This window comes from Scardinius erythrophthalmus, assembly GCF_964197995.2.
Source record: "Scardinius erythrophthalmus genome assembly, chromosome: 7".
In the NCBI taxonomy this organism is placed as follows: domain Eukaryota; kingdom Metazoa; phylum Chordata; class Actinopteri; order Cypriniformes; family Leuciscidae; genus Scardinius; species Scardinius erythrophthalmus.
In genome coordinates this window covers 41558220-41575943 of record NC_138227.1, presented here as the reverse complement: position 1 = coordinate 41575943, position 17724 = coordinate 41558220, and the positions used below count along the sequence as shown (strand labels likewise).

At 37.7% G+C, this 17724-nt stretch overlaps 2 protein-coding genes across 4 annotated transcripts in view; one reads left to right on the top strand and one right to left on the bottom strand.

Moving 5' to 3' along the window:
• The window catches only part of rsrc1 (arginine/serine-rich coiled-coil 1), a 153283-nt gene extending 144315 nt beyond the window's left edge, over positions 1-8968 (bottom strand). Inside the window, exons 1-3 of one of the 2 annotated variants that reach the window (XM_081371025.1) lie at positions 8864-8968; positions 7973-8156; positions 5748-5870 (exon numbers count right to left, since the gene is read on the bottom strand). In XM_081371025.1, the coding sequence (XP_081227151.1) occupies positions 5748-5870; positions 7973-8142 (293 nt within the window). In that variant the 5' untranslated portion in view covers positions 8143-8156; positions 8864-8968. Of the gene's footprint in view, positions 1-5747; positions 5871-7972; positions 8157-8666 lie in introns of both variants that reach the window. The other variant, XM_081371026.1, reaches the window with a different exon arrangement.
• A 2056-nt stretch (positions 8969-11024) lies between these two features.
• shox2 (shox homeobox 2) lies at positions 11025-16877 on the top strand. 2 transcript variants are annotated; one of them, XM_081371028.1, is made up of 5 exons: positions 11025-11499; positions 12527-12735; positions 14798-14855; positions 15122-15210; positions 15604-16877. In XM_081371028.1, exons 1-5 carry the CDS (start codon positions 11250-11252, stop codon positions 15859-15861), a joined length of 864 nt encoding a protein of 287 aa, XP_081227154.1. In that variant the 5' UTR covers positions 11025-11249; the 3' UTR covers positions 15862-16877. The 2 variants fall into 2 exon arrangements, with proteins under 2 accessions (XP_081227154.1, XP_081227153.1); XM_081371027.1 differs by having other exon boundaries at positions 15568-16877.
• The last annotated feature ends 847 nt before the right edge of the window (positions 16878-17724 follow it).

The following is a 17724-nucleotide window of genomic DNA, read 5'->3' as shown; positions in this document are numbered from 1 at the left end:
GCCAACATTTTCCTATTTACATGTTGTGATTTAGCACTGCTACTTCTGAGCAAAACTCTGAGCGCACTCTCTGCTCCTCACCACGGGGCTTCTCAGGTGCTGCGAGTAAATCACTCCGCAGAAGTAGCAGTGCTTCACCTTCTGAGAATATAGTTCCCAATATGTATACTGTTAGAAGATGGCTGTGTCTCATGTGACCTTGTTATTTGCACACACTGTGACTATACAAATCAAAAAACGTAAATAGGAAACTGTTGGCGTTATTTTGTCACTTATTGGGAGCAGTGTGCTAGCTGGAGCCATTTACCTCCAGTCTTTGTGCTAAGCTAGGTTAGCGGTGGGTGCGTCAGACAGAGTTACGGCACGCACGGAGATGAGATGGGTATGTATGGACTTATCTAACTCTGGGGGATACGGTGAATAAGTCCCAAAAAGTCGGCGTGTTCCTTTAAAGATGCTGAATGAAAATGTTGTCACATTAGAAAATACACTTTGTATACATTACCTATAACCAAACAGACAAAATCCATAATGCCTGTATGTTTGTTTAACATGTGAATACATAACATTTTGTATATTTGATTTTCAAAACTCAACACATTTCTCCTTCTGAATGTACAGTGCCATCATGTGCTGATTCTTTTAAATATTTTCCTTGTTCTTGCTCCTTTTCAGTCTGTTTTCAAATAGAGAATTCTTAAACTGCATCATGCCAAACATGACCTCAATAGTTAACAGTATGGTCACATAGCTTGCATTAAAAAGAAACCTGAGACACTAATGAATCTATTACATTTTAGGCTGTTATGACACTGGCTCAACTACTTGGTTTCCACTGCAAGTTCAGAAAACAGCTTTCACACAAACTAAACAAACCAAACTCTGACATCATACCGACTCGAATGCCAAAAGCTGTGAAAAAGCTTTCACGTTTCTTCGTCACCTAAACTTCGAAAAAACCTTATTTATTTTTTTCATGAAGCAAATGCTTTTATCACGGTCAGCTTACGCTACATTTATTAGCCTACAGGGCCAATCATCCAGGAGGAAGTCAAGGGTACGATGGTCATGGCCAAGAACTAGTAACCTAACAGTTATCAGCCCAGATGATTAAACAATAATAGCTACTATTTTCAATAGTTAACTAATCAAATCATTTCATGTCAAATAATCTCATTCCCACAGGGTAAGAGTTAGCGTAAATACTGGATTAAAAGGAAACTGCAACCAACAATACCTTTAATACAGTGTGGACAAAATGCTATAATCCCTGCTTATCTGTGTCAGTCTAATTAAGATATGAATGAATCATTTCTAGACTTATTTAAATGATTCCAGCATCTCTTACAGCCAAACACAAGTAAACAAAGGCTTTAGCCTCTATGTATTATGAAAGCCATCTTAACACTCACTTCTAAAGTGTTTAACAAAACACTCCTTCATTTACACACATTTGCAATGTTAATGAAATAGCCTACATTTAAAAACAAAAAGCCTACAGTTCTTATTCCTGTGAGTGTCGATGTGCATGAGAGCTTATTTTAAATAAAAAATGAAATAAACGGCTGATGGATAATTATATTTTAATTGCATTAATTCATCAACCTAAGTGCCCCCTTTTTTCTTCCAAGCTCCAAACAGGCACAAGGGCAGGCAAACGTGGACTGACCCAAGGGTGCTTGTGCCAGTGCTTAATTAATACAGACAAAAACAATAATAATCTACACTAATAACCCCTGTAATGAGTGTGAGTATCTATGTGCACAGGACAAGCAGCTGTGAGAGTGAGTGGCTCTGCGAACAGAAGGTCTTTAATGGCAACCTGTCATACGCTAATTAGCCAAGCACATGTTACCATTTGAGCCCGAATGAGGAGGAGGAGGAGGAGGAGGGGGCAGAAAATCACTGTTGCTGCTGCTGATGAAGATGATGAAGATACAGCCAACATGTTTAGGTTTTAGCTAATAAAAAAGTGATTTTTTTCTTGCAAAGAAAATTTTACATTTTATGAAAAAAGTATTTGATTCTGGTCGATATTTAAATTTTTTGGCCTGTTTTATCATCCACCAGTTGAAAAAAATAAATATGATAGCAGCATTATTCATGTCCCCAGCACAAACAGTGCAGAATGAGGTTTAATACTTCATTCTTGCCTTAGCAGACACCATATATATATATTTAATGTTTTTGAAAGAAGTTTCTTCTGCTCATCAAGCCTGCATTTGTGACCCGTCACGGAAACCAAGGACACAAGTCGGCAGCACAACTTTCGAGCAAAATGAGAAAGAAGCAGGTTTTTTTCAAAAGCGTTTTTTTGCAGAATCTGTAAGTTGAGATCACGAAGAAGCCTCTCCATGTTTGAGATAGCAGTATTGGTATATTTAAAAGCGTACATTTTGATGTCGAAATCGCCTTGTTTTTCGGAGATTCTAGCACGCAGTAGGGGGCGTGTCATTGTCAGTGTGTATTTCCATACTGAATTGCCGGCGTGGCTACTTATTATGCAGCGCTCGGGCCGGCTCTATCTGATTTCAAAATTCAATGAAGATGGACGCCAATAACATTACGATGTCCAGCAATCGATTTAAATAGTAGCTTACATGGGGTTAAAATGGGGTTAAAATGGGGTTTAATTTGTCGTTTAATGAGATGTAGCCTAATACATGTTGTCAGTGTGAACCATAGACTGTAAAAAATATGGACAAAGCGTCTGTGACGTCACCCATAGACTTTCTGAAGAACGGGTTTGAAGCCGTTTATGGGGGGTATGGGCGGCGCCATCTTGGAAAATCTAGGGTAATCCTAACCCCGCCCACCTTCTAACGCAGCGCGCGTCACCCCGCCCACCTTCACTCAGCTCGCATGCTACTCCGGTTATCTCTGTGTATATTTCAGGCAACGAAATATGTTATAAAACACCATACTAACTCTTTTCATTTTCATTTAAAGAAATCTTAAACATTATAGCCACACAAATGTGGTTCAGGCAACGCATATTGATTATATTCAACTGCACATAACGTTTGCCTATTTATGAAAAAAAAAAAAATATATATATATATATAAAACACAAACCTGCCTCTTTTTATTTTAAATATAATATAAAAATATTAAACATTTTATGGTCCAGGCAATATGTGCATTTGTACTAAACAACAGATTTTGCAGTAAACAACATTACATATCATCTTCGTTGTATTAAAATTTAAAATAACAAAAACTCAACCCAGTCTCTTTTTGTTAAATTTCAGTTTTATCAATGTTAGCCATTATAAAAGTATAAGTAAAAGGTATAAGAAGCTATACAAATAAAGCAAACAATTCAGTCAAACATACAAAGTCAGCGCGAGTCTAACCATACATCGGTACAGTTAAATAGCTTATAAAGTTATGAAACTTCCCCTCAGCCAAAACGATTGCCCAGGGAAAAAAATATAGATACACGAGACCAAAAATCGCCCATTAGATATACACAAGATGAATTATATCTCATGTTTAACCACTACAGAGACGCCAGAGTCCGCGGCATTGGCGGCAAACCTCAGAACGTCAAGCCGATGAAAGACTGCTCCAGGCGGGGTACATCGCGCCGAGCGCCCGGTCATCGCTGGATCAACTGGATAAAATTTTCATAAATCTTTAAATAAACCACAGATTTGAGCTTTAAACAACTACATTCTCGCCTGAAAAACTCTTAAAACTACATTTCATGATACAGAAACAGTAGTATTATGTCAACTGTATTAAAAAAATGGCGCTTCTTATGTTGTCATTCTCCGTGGCGCTGCCTTGTCAGCTGTCAATCAAGCTGTCAATCAAAGTTAACCACGCCCTTATTGTCATATATTTTATAACTAAATACGATCTAAACTAACGAGTTAGAAAAAAATTCACCCCCCTCACAGTTGTCAAGCACTCGGAACCTATCGAAAAATACAATAAAAGTCCATGGGACCAACTTGTAAAAACATGAATTTATGCTGTGAAAACGGACATTTTAACATGGGGGCTATGGACATTTGCTCCCTTTTGGGACCTGCCCCTAGCGGATTTTCGATGTATTGCAGTTTTTCGCACTTCCGGGTAGGCTTCATTTTTCAGATCAGAATGTTGCCGCTTGGTGTGAACACATAGATCCTCCATTGTAGTCAGGGTGCATATGAATGGTACAGTGGTAGAGCGTTCGCCAGCCGTGTCAGAGGTTGAGAGTTCGAATCCGCCCTTGAATAAGTTATAGTTACTCGTATAGTTTTTTTTCTCTCTTCAAAACGATTATGTTCATCAGTGGTTGTATATCAAGCAGGGACATGCAAACGTTTGAATTATTTTGTTATTTCAACAGAACAAATAGAGAGTATCCGCAACGGATTGAGTGAATACAATGCAGTGTGCGCGCGAGCCACACGAGTAAACACTGTATCTGCGCCACTGATCGCAGCAGCAACGAGCACTTTGATCACTTGATAAAAAATAAATTAAAAAAAACATTTCAGCGCTAGTATCTTATTTAAAAAAACGAACTAAATGAATGCTCTGCCAGTTAACTGGAGATGTTTTATTTAGAGAATTTGTAGAATTGGGACATTCAGGGGGGAGGGGGAGACGGGGGAGCTTTACAGGGGGTAAGACTTATCTAAATGAGATGTAAATAAGCCCTATTGTCATTCCCAGTTTTTTTGAGTGCCTACCTTCAAATGGCCACAACTTCACCAAATATTATCAGATTTCCATGTGTTATACATCGTTGGAAAGCTTGAATACTACACTTTCAGAATATGTGAATAACTCAAAATGCCCCAGAACCGACTTGTGTCCCTACTTTCCGTGACTGGTCACATTTATTTGATCAAAAATACAGAAAAAAAAATAATATTGTGATATATTATTACAATTTAAAATAATTGGTTTTCAATTTATTATACTTTAAATTATCATTTATTTCTGTGATGCAAAGCTGAATTTTCAGGATCAATACTCCAGTCTATCACATGATCCTTTAGAAATCATTCTAATATGATAATTCATTATCAAAGTTGGAAACAGTTGTGCTGCTTAATATTTTTTCATAACTTTTTTAGGATACTTTGATGAATAAAAAGTAAAAAAAATAAAAATAAAAAAAACATTTTTTAAAAATAGAAATCTTTTAGAAGTAATTTTTTATCTTTCTTTTTTTGAAATAAATCAATACTTTTATTCAGCAAGGATGTGTTAAATTGATAAAAAGTGATAGCAAAGAAGATTTATATTATTAGAAAATATTTTTTTATTTTGAATAAATGCAGTTCTTTTTAACCTTTTATTCATCAAATATATTAGGCAGCAGAACTGTTTCCAACACTCATAATAAATCAGAATATTAGAATGATTTCTAAAGGATGATAGACCGGATGTCACATGTGACACTGAAGCCTGGAGTAATGATCCTGAAAATGCAGCTTAGCATCACAGGAATAAGTATTAAAAAAAATACGTATATAATACTTAAGTATATTCAAATAGAAAACTATTATTTTAAGTTGTAATAATATTTCACAATATTACTGGGGGTTTTTTTCTGTATTTTTGATCAAATAAACGCAGCCTTGATAAGCATTAGAGACTTCTTTCAAAAATATAAAAAAACGTAATGTTTCCAAACTTTTGACCTGTACTGTATATATCTGAAGTCGCCTGCTCACATTCATTCCACCAGCATTAAGGAACAATTATTACCATAACTATTTATATAGTGTGCTCATCCTTACCTCCTATTTCGACTGCGGGATTGAGATCTGTGTGACCTGTGGCTCCGCCCCTTGTCTGCGCTTCGGCTCCGCCTCCTGTGAGCGGACCCTCTGGAAGAGCTGCTGTTGGAGCGCTTTCTGTGCCTGAAACATCAGTAACAAGAGTCCATTAAACACACGCGCAGCCACAGGGTGCATTCTCTGCCGCGTACTCTGTTCATCTATATTTTCAATGCTCATCAAAAAACGTTTTTCATGACAGTCAGGTGTCAGCATAAGATGTTTCAAGAGTTTAGTTTTGAAATAGGTTTCGTGAACACTGAACCACCCACCATTGCTTGGACAAACAGATAATCCCAGGCCATGCAAACCAACAGAGCAAGCCTGCAGAGCCACAGTGTTTAAAGTCTTGAGCTTCTGGCCATCAGCCAGTATGACTCTCTGCACTGTTTAGAAAGGCTGACATCACGGATATAGACCAGTCTGACTGCATTATTTTAACTAATGAACTCTATTTCTCTCTCCTCCTTCTCTCCAATGAGCTTCTGTCAACTTCCCTCTTCTCTACTCCAGCTGATAGACCAGGACTTCTTAGAGGCACTTTCAAAAGCTAAATCAAAAGCGCGAGCCCATTCCCCACATCATGAATAAATAAAATGTTTATCTAAAAACCATAATTAAATTTATTATGCATTTCTGCATCGGACGGTACCCGGCTCAGGCATCAGGCCGTCTCTCTCCGTGATTGTGTCAGCATTTGAGGACTAAGTTAACGTTAGTGCTGCTTTAGAGAGAGCGGGAAATGCATAACCCTCAAAGCATGTGGGTCAGCGTCCACAGAACATATTCCTTTATTCAGAACAACATTAAAATGCAGATCATGCATACAATGACTTCAATACACCTTTTGTTTGATTAGCCATGTTTTAATTTTTTATTAAAATGCATGTCATTCTTTCTTTTTTTAAGAAAAGAGCCTCATTAAAGAAATGAAATACTTGAACAGAAAACATAAGTAATTTGGCATCGTCTTTTATTATTTCTTATTAAACATATTTGAACAACTTCTTCACTGCTTATACAAGGCAGGTTTAGTTCAGACTGTAAAAAGTGCTGACAACCCTTCAAACACTGAATTAATAATTCATGATGTTTGGGTTTTACCTTGAAAATGTGTTTAAAATTGGAAAGAGGTGTACAGTCACATTGATCCCAGGTGTAAAATACTTTTTACATAATGGCGTACATCATATTAATGTTTTAGGGTCATGAAATTTCCTCTCTAAAGGGTTTCAAAACCATACGAAATACACCCACATAGTGTGTGCAGTCTGACCGAAAGAATCTGCCATTGGTCAGACTAACAGATAATCGGGGATCACAAACAGAGCGATGCTGAAAGCACAGCAGTTCACACTCTTCAGGCGAGGTTAATGAGGGCGTTAAACGTCTGCATAATTACATAGATCAGGCCACTTAAAAAGAGTGAAACAGATTTACAGATGTATGTGTGGATAATGCAAACAACGGCTGATCAACAGCACTCTATTTTAGCTCCTTGACCTCCACAGACATCCTTCTTTCTGTGAGAGCAGCTCTTTCCCATCACATACATAATGGCAGCAGAGCAAGCGTCATGAATAATTGAGCTCAGGCAGACAGTGCTAAGTGACTGCATAAAGCAACGTCTGGGTTCAAGAAACTGCACGTGTCTGTTTGTTTGGGACTCATGTTCAGTTACAGAATGTAAGAGTGCAGATAGTATGAATGCAACAACAGAATGTTTTGCATCCAGCTTTGGTCCAAACGTCTAGATCACTAAACTGAGACGAGTCTGTACTGTAATGTGCTGTTGTTCACCTCATGCCTCATGTACTAGCCTGGAGCAAGTAATATACGGTCCGCTAACTCTGTAAATGCTCACGGTCACACAAGCCGATCAACGCTGCAGTCTCGGAGCGATCAGTCACATTGGCCGTAGTTCTGGATCTGAGTGTGCACTTTTCCCGGGATCAGTGTGCCTGCCGAGCAACTGCCATTGACATAAACGGGGATGCTAATGGAATAACTCTTTCCAGGTATAGGCTCTTAGAAACTGTATATGACAGGTGCTTGGTCCGGGGTGAGAAATAGGAGGGCTTGTGATGTCAGGCGAACGAGAAAATTGTTTCAGAGGAACAACAAGTTATTACATTTTGATGAAAGATTACAGGGAGAAACTTTTGACCTCATTCTTCATTGTCTACCTCCTGTCTGTGACTCTGTTTCGGTCTCTGGAGCGAGTGCGTCTCCGGGAGTGTTTGCTGCGGCTGGTCACTCTGCTTTCAGTGGAGCTGGAGGAGGAAGAGCGCTGTTTCGGTCTCCTCTTCCTCCGGCTTCGACTGTTGTCCTCACTGTCTGAGGAGTGGCGGCCCATGTTCACTCCGGTCACTGGGTTGAATGGGGAGATGGAGAGGAAAAAAGTGTTGATGATGGTAGGACACAAAAAAAGTTTATCAGATGTTCAGAGAGATGTTTTGTTTTTCTTCTCACTACTACTACATGCTGTTACTGTGATTCAGTAGCTCAAGCACAAGGATGAAACTTAAATTTATTAAGTTTACAGAGCTGTGAAGACCCTATTCTGAATTAAAATGCAAGTACACTCATTTAATCGAACATAAAATTCTTAATTCCTCTTATTTGAAGTAGTAATATGAGCTGAGAAGAGCGGTAAAACATAAAACACGTCATTATTTATCTGCATAGACTGACTGTCGGTATGTCGTACACGGCGAGAAATGTGTTTTCACGGAAAAAATGCTACTGTCCATAAGGTCTAAGGCTGTAACGTTACTAGAACCCAAACATAACCTTAAAACTAGGCGAAACTAGCGTTAGAAACGCTGCCAGGTATGGTTTTATAGGACAAATGCGAATATGAAAATCGCGTCCCCTTACATGTCTGTGTAACGATACATGCTAAACACTTCAATACCGAATGTTGTCAGTCTTACTAGATAGGCTAGATATCTTTAACATTTCCTTCCTTCCTTCTCTAACACACGTTACACAACAAACAAATAGCGCGTCTGCTAATATATTTCTACGTTTATATGTAATATAACTAATGTTTATATCTATATGCATACTCTTACCTAGGCAACGATACACACTCCTATTGTGTCATAACAGCAACTGACAAGAGCAGCGCCATGAGCCGATGAACAGACTAAAGTAAGCGATCCTGAGATCATCGATGCGCGTGTAGCCGGCAGGCATTACAAATCAAACACGATCGTCAGTCGCTTTCACCTTCTTGTCAGGGAAGCGCAAGATAAGCGTAATAGCCATAGACTGTATAAAACAAGGTAATAGCCTACAACATTTATTTTCTTTCTCAGCGACAAGGTCGTCATAAGAAACACGATCACAAGACCTATTTTAATTTTGTTTGTTAAGAAATTGCAGGATGAGTGAAATGTGTTGTTTAAAAAAGGGGAAAAGACCGTAAATTTTGTCATCAGGTAAAAATTGTGGCTAATATTTTGTCGGAATGTAACGTTAGGCTATTATGGACAAGGCTTTTCTGTCGCAGGACAAAAATAAGGAAATCACAATGGTCTAGCCTAACTGTCAATGGGACACAGACAAATTAGAAAATAAAAATTTGTATTGATGAAGGTAAAGATGGTTTGTCTCAAATGTTGAAGGTAAAAGCTTTCGACTACCAACACAAAATGCTTTTTAAATAAAGTCAAACTGAATAGTATAAAATAGTTCAGTCCCTTTTGAAGAAACTAACGCTCACACCAAATTACAGATTTGAAGATAATCATCCAAATATTGTATGTGTTCACTCAACCTACAAGCCAACAGATTACAAGAATGTACAATTGCCTCGAAACTGCACACTTTTAGATACAAACACACTGATAGGCATAGCACGTTACTTAACATTTAGGCTAATTTAATAAAAAAAAATGAAATGTAGCCTAGGCCTATTATAATTTTATGAAGATTAGCCTATTATTATTATGAGGCTAGCGTGCATGAGATGGGTGAAATGCTTAAAAGTATTTATTTTCTGCTGCGTTTTGAATAATATTGAATGCGTGGATGCTCAAGCCTCGAAGAATAGTGTTATAAATATGAAGAGTAATATATCCTACCCTACAAGATAAATATATTTTGTGATGTAGCCTAATTATTAAAGGTGATGTGATAACAAGGTGTATTCTGTGATTTAACAATTAAAGGCGTGTAGTTTTGTATCTCATTTAGCCTATACCGCGTAGCCTACTTTTTATTAATTATTATTATACGCTCTCGATCCCCAAAAAGCTACATTTAGCCTATTTACTTAAACGGCTACAATTGTTATGCAAATGTGCAACAACTTTACAAAAGTTTGTTTATTTAAATAGCAATAAAGCTGCATAGAATAAAATTGCAATTCATAGATAGCTGAAATATTAATAAAAAGTTTTTTTTTTTTTTTTTTTTAAATAGGCTAAATATGTATTTAATGCTGTGCGACATTGTGAATAAACACAACAAACATAAATACAGCACTTTTTAAGCTTTTCGAATACGAGGCTATTTAATAAAAAGCTGCTCAGGAATATGTAAAAGCCTGTAGGCTATAGGCTACACTTGTAAATTGTTAAAATTGGTCATTTGTATTCTCTTTAAATGATTCCGATTCAAGGTGTTCGTTCTTCATATCATCATTAAATTCATAACTAGCCTATCACTAAAAAAAGGCGTTAATTATGCAAGACGACTCTCATTCATAATATCATTACATTAATTATCAATTGTATAAAACAGACTGTTAAAATAATTAGCCCGCAAAAAGCCTGCAGCGTTTTTCTGTGAAGATGAAATTTAGATTTATCTTCTACAAGTGAATTGTGGGCCAAAATGCAATTCTTAACGATGTGTGTGTCACTTCCACGATCACAAAGTGCATATTTCTCTTTGCTCTTCTCGTCTTCCAGCTCAGATCAAAGAGTTGCCGAATAAGATGTCCACGGTGTGCCCTTTACAGTAAGACCATCATCATCCTCATCATCACGCCTGGTGTTTCCAAACTCTAACCAGTCCAGCTTAATGACATTAATTTGCTCCTCTTGTCAATCTTAGCCAATAGCAAGCACGGACGGGTGATGTGGATCTGAAGGACAGATAAGGGTTCCCCCCCCCCCCCCTCCTCTATGGGAAGGAAGGGGCTCGTGGAGAGGGAAGGTAACGCGCGCGGATCAAGGGGCAGAGACGCTTCGCTAAGTATAAATAGTGTGACTTCAATAGTGGATCGGCAGCAAGTCTGTACAGTCCGCAACAAGAGGAATTGTGAAAGATCTCCTCGCATCATCTCGCATTCAGGCCGATAGAGAGAGAGAGAGAGAGAGAGAGAGAGAGAGAGAGAGAGAGAGAGAGAGAGAGAGAGAGAGAGAGCACTGTTGATGTCTTATATGGTAGACTGCTGAGGATCTAAAGGGAAGAGTGTGTTTTTTCTTCTTCTTCTTCTTGGGTGCAGTGATGGAAGAACTTACCGCGTTTGTCTCCAAGTCGTTTGATCAGAAAGTGAAGGAAAAGAAGGAAGTGATCACGTACCGGGAGGTGCTGGAGACCGGGTCTGGGAGGAACAGAGAGAGCCTGTCGGTGGAGCCGGGGCGCGAGGAGGGGAACAGTATCACGCGGAGCTCCGTGCGCTCGTCGCCGGCCAGAGACGCGGACATGCTCGCGTCCGAGAGGAGCAGAGACTCGAGCAGTCCCAAACTTACAGACGGTGAGGGTGCTTTCTGTGACATTTCTCATGAAAATCATGTAATCACGCTAGTTCTTTTTCATAGGCCTATCTCTGTATGTTAAGGTTTATAATTTCGCTTTCGATAGCATTTATATATATTTTATTTTAAAGTTGCATTGATTTAATCCAAACTACACGAAGAATGACATAATAATTTGACAGGCATCACTGTCATTATACGACTGGAGCAGCCTGAAAAACAAAAGTGCCGAGAATAAATCAAAAGTTCTCAAGTGATAAAAATTGAGCGCTGTATTTTATTGGATAGTTGCATGTGGGCCTATATTTTAATTCATATTGTTTGTAAATATTGTTTGTAGCTATAGGCTTGAAATAATTACAGATTATCCTTTAGATAACAATCTAGACTGATCAGATATAAATGCAGGCTCCCCGTATGCCTGCTTCTGTAAACTACTGCTAAACAGAGAAAGAAATGACTGTAAAAAAACAAACAAAGAATGTGCAGTTTATTATAAATCAATACGCATTTTGTATGAGACACCCTGAAGGCCTATAATTCATCAAGTCTGAAACTTAAAATAATATCAGAGCATACAGCCACAATAACATAATAATAATAAAATAATAATAATCATAATAATATGAATTAGCCTACAGATCATTTCGATTAAACGTATAGCCTACTTATTATTTTTTCCTTTAGATATAATTGTGAACATGTTGTTTTGGATTTTCACATTTGAATAGAGGTTCATTATTATTTTGACAGCAGGGATTTTCATTCAGCTATACGTTAATTGTTGTCTTTATTGATTTCATTTTCGTAACATTGACCCGTTTTGCCAGGCTGTTAATTTTAACGTGCAAAAGGATAATATTCCTGTCATAAGCATCCGGTGCAGAGAGAGAAACTCCATGCATATGTATAGTGTGTAAATAATTAAAGAGCTGTGTGTAGGACAAAACATCCGTGACCGACATCAGTGGGCAAAAACTGCCCTCACTTCACATCACTGGATCAAGCGTTCATTTCTGTTTTCAGGGAACACAGATATGAAAGAACGCAAAGAGGATTGTAAGCCGCTGGAGGATGAGACACAGACTAAAATCAAGCAGAGAAGGAGTCGGACTAACTTTACTCTTGAGCAGCTGAATGAGCTGGAGAGACTGTTCGATGAAACACACTATCCGGACGCGTTCATGAGAGAGGAGCTGAGCCAGAGACTCGGGCTGTCGGAGGCCAGGGTGCAGGTCAGACCCAGTGTGTGTGTGTTTGTGTGCTGTCATGTGCGCTGTGTGTATGGAAAGGCACTTCATATGTGTGTGTGCTGTCATGTGCGCATGTAGTGGCAGTGACGGTTTCCCTTGCGAGAGAAGAAATCATTTCGATTAGTGCTAATGTTAAGCGTAACAGGCCGAATGCAATTACATATTAAGTGCAAAATAATGACCTGCTAATGAATATATATATATATATATATAATTTTACAGTGTCCTTGTTACACATGTTAGCATTCTGTTGTAATAATTATAAATTATGCATAATTGCATGTAACAAACCCTAAATCAAACCCCAATCCAAACCCTATAATAATACATGTAGGCTAGTTAATTATTTTTACTCAGAACTAAAATGTATAATTACACTGTAACAGGGACACATTAAAATAAAGTGTATCCTTATTTGTATATAATGCCTAATGACAAAATGTATGCCTAATGACACATGTGCAATATATATATATATATATATATATATATATATATATATATATATATATATATATATATATATATATAATTGCACAGTGTCATTAGGCATATATTCAATACACAGGAATTAAACTATGCTATGAATGTAATGACACAGCAACTTTAACACTGCTCATAATGTAGCGTTTATTATTATTATTATTATTTATTTATTTAAGTATAAAAAATGTAAATAGCATTTGAAATAGGATCGATAAATAAAAAGAGCTAGGTAGGCCTTTTTAAAATGTTACATGCACACTCTTTCTGGCGATATTGTAGTTCATGTTTACAAATGTAAAATTAGATATCAGCTTATAGGATATGTGTCGAACGGAGGGATGAAATTGTTGAAAATAAAAGTGCTAATAATCCGCTTAAATAAGCGCCGCTGTGCTATAATGAACAGAACAATGAACAGAACTGATTCCGTGATTCGCGCGCATTGGCCCTGCAGGCAACATCTGTAGTGTGCTTTTTAGGATGGGGAAGACCATCTGCACAGAAACATAATATATGTGTAACAAGAGACGAGCGACCGAGCCGAATAATGACATTCAACATAGACATTGGCTCTGCTGTGATTGATCAGGGAAGAAAAAAAAAACAAAAAAAAAATATCTTATTTCATTCTCTTTTATCTATTCATTCCTTGGGTGGGGATATAAAATTCACTCTTTGAATACATTGGTCCTTTTTAAAAATGGGCTCAAAAGACCTCCCTGGAAAAAGTTAAACCATCGTCTCTCTTTGGGATCTTACCAAAAGGCATTGTCCCAAGCAAGGCCTGCGGATTTACATAAATTATCTATCATTTTTACCCAAATAAAGATCTGATGCTCTTTTCATATTCAGCATTCACAGACAAGGCCACACCACTGGCTCAAAGGATATACACCCGTTTTAACGGATGAAGTCATAATGTCCAGGCCATTTCATTATTTATAACGGTGTTTCCACTTTCACTTACAGCAGAATATTATGCAAATGCAACGTCGATCGCTGCGTTGTTATGGTGAAACAAAATGAATAAACAATGCAATGAAACTGCGCGTGATTCAAAACAGATGCAGAACACACAATCCTTCCCAAATCTCTAATGCCCATGACATGGCTAAATGGGAAACAAAAAATGTAACAAACTTTCTCTCGGATAGAGGCAATTAATGCCCCAATTTTTGCCCACCCCTGACATTACAATCGTCCCATGCTGGGTGTTTGCTATGAAAGGATCAGTTCGCTTCTTCTGGGACTCTAATCCCTGGATAGATCCAACCATTGGAGAAAGACGATATTTTATGGCACTATTTCAAATGCATTACATCAAGATTCTGTTTCTTTCCGATTGTTTAACATTTGAACAAATCTGTTTGTTTTGTGGTTAGTTGGCCGCGCCGCTCGTTATAACGATATAATAATAATTAAAATGTGCGGTTACGCGTTATGAATATTTTAGAAGGTCCTCCTCAGGGATACAGAGTTTTACTGAGACTGTTGTCATTTTGGGAGGATGTACACATGCCCTCACCAACAGCTGTCAATCAATGTCTTCTGCTTTCAGGTTTGGTTTCAGAACCGACGGGCCAAATGCAGAAAGCAGGAAAACCAGTTACATAAAGGTGCGCTGAATTTAAACACAATAAACAAACAAATCATTATGGTTTTCTGTTTTGCTTCAATACATTTTTTTAAATACAATTTACTTTTTTATATACTTTTACTTGATATATTTTAATATAGGCTACGTTTAATATATTTTCATATAGGTAATATAATCTACGTTGTGCCTATTTACTGTGAAATATAAAATCTAGTAGTTCGTGCAGTCTCTCGTTTGCCTAGCTAAAGTGGCCCGTAAAGAAAACTCGATGTCACTATTTTTCAGGGGTTCTCATCGGAGCGGCGAGTCAGTTTGAAGCGTGTCGCGTCGCTCCATATGTCAACGTGGGAGCTCTGCGCATGCCATTCCAGCAGGCAAGTTACCCTGAACACAGAGGCGGCCCAAGACTTTATGTCTGTGGGTCCTTCATGGCGCACTGCACACTCAAATATCTCTCTTTGTTATTGCTATATTGCATTGTCAGCATAAGAGAGAAATTTGTCTTTGACGAAGAATATGTCAAAGATTTGTCTGTTTGCTTTATGGATTTGAATCGTATTCAGGGGAGCATATACTAGTTACCAAAACAATGGAATGCAGGTGTCCGAATGATTTTTTTATTATGATAAATAGCCTAAATGCAATTGATCCAGTGCCCAGTAACAGCTCTGCATAGAGTCTCTCTTAAGTTAATGTGTTTCTCCCCTCTCTTCCCACCCGTGCGTCCATAGGATAGTCATCTCAACGTGCCGCCCTTCTCCTTTCAGGTGCAGGCTCAGCTGCAGCTGGACAGCGCCGTGGCCCACGCGCACCATCACCTGCACTCACACCTGGCGGCGCACGCGCCATACATGATGTTTCCCGCGCCGCCGTTCGGGCTGCCGCTCGCGACGCTCGCGGCGGAATCCGCGTCAGCAGCTTCGGTGGTCGCGGCGGCAGCGGCCGCGAAAACCACCAACAAAAACTCGAGCATCGCGGATCTGAGACTGAAGGCGAAAAAACACGCCGCGGCGCTGGGACTGTGACGTCACAAACAAAGCATCGCGCGCAACGGTGGCTCGTTGACGTGAACAACAGAAAAACACATTATTTATGTTTTCTTGTGAAGGACACGCGAGGGGGGAAAAGGATAGGCTATTTATAAGAACACAAACTGTGAAGTGGACAACTTTACGTGGATCTTTTCATGGATGGAAGGATGCGAACAACTACAAAATGTTGAACTTTGACTGAACTTTTGCAGAAGAAGCTGAATCTGAAAATAATGATATAAAGCAGCGGGGACGATTGTTCGGCTGTTTGTGTGACAACGCCAACATTTCTGCTTTAATTCTACGTTATTAGTAAATAATGAAAATAAAGAGGCTGGCCTCGTTTTATTTGAAACAAAGTTTCTCTGTGGATATTTGTGAAATATTACAGAAATCACTTTTGTTGCCAAACATGAACACTCCAGTGTGGAACATGCGTTTCTGTCCTCACGGATAATAACACGAGATTTAAGTTCAAGTTTATGCTCTTTGGTTTCTGAAGCAAAATAAATGAACATTAAATGAAATGACGATCATTCCTTTACTTATTAATAATTACTGAGTGTATTGTGAATATAATAATCAAATATCAGGTAATTATTCAATGGAGAGTTCCAGTTGCATTGATGCCCAATTCATATGAACACACATCAGGCTTTTATTCTCGGTGTATAAATCAAATTCAGGTAATAGACTAATATTGAAATGGTACGGGCACATGTAAAATACCTATGTTAATACCAACAAAAATGATTTTGGTTGTTTTATGCTTCATCGAGGCATTGTGGGAGCACTCTGGATTTGCATTGCTGTTTTTTTTTTTTTTTTCTTCATCTCTTTCTCAGTGTGTAAAACCATGTGAATCTCTAAATGTATGTTTTATAAGGGTTATAAAAGCATCGACTGCGGGCACTCATTTTTTATGATATCTCTGATTTGATCATGACTGTGAAACCTGAGCTCACCTAAACACCGTGTTTTCGATTCATAAAATAAATGTCAAGAACTGTAGCATCTGTGTCATCATACTATATACGTACCTATTCGTTTTATTTCATTTTTAATGTAATGGATACATACGTTTAAACAGACGTTTGCACTTTATTCTTGTAGAATTGGACTGACGCTGGCGGTGTCTCTTAAATTATCAATTGTAGCCTAAATAGCCTAATTAAAAAATCGACCCGTTTCTGTTTTGTTTGGATGATTATGTTGTATATATTAAGCAATATATTATTAATGAAAATTATTTTAAAATGTTGTCAAAAATCAATTAGCCCATATAAATGAATAGCCTATGTAAAAACACGTTACTTATATTGGGGAAACACATTAGTCATAAAATCACACGGACCTCTCTCAGTTCTGGATGTGAAATATATGGAGCTGACCTTTATAGCAAACACTTACTCTCTTAAAAATAAAGGTTCTTTATTGGCATTGATGGTTCCATGAAGAGCCTTTAACATCCATGGAACCTTCAAGGTTCTTTATAGTTTCTTTAGATTATTCAAATGATCTTCACACTAAGGAAAAAAAAATGAAAAATAAGAACGGTTTACTAAAAGGTTCTTTGTGGAACTAAAAAATGGTTCTTCTATGACATCAGTGTGAAAAGAAAAAAAAAACTTTTGGAACCTTTATTTTTTAGAGTGTACAGTGGAAAAATCACTTAAGAAAAAAAAGGAAACCAAAAAATAAAATAATTAAAGGAATAAATAGTTTAATATATATATTTGATCATTTTGTTTGTTTCCAAAGCCAAACTAATGGTGACAAATAAATTAATAAAATGTAATAAATTAATTTAAAATGAATAATTAAATACTACTAAAACCATATTGATTTGTATTTGCA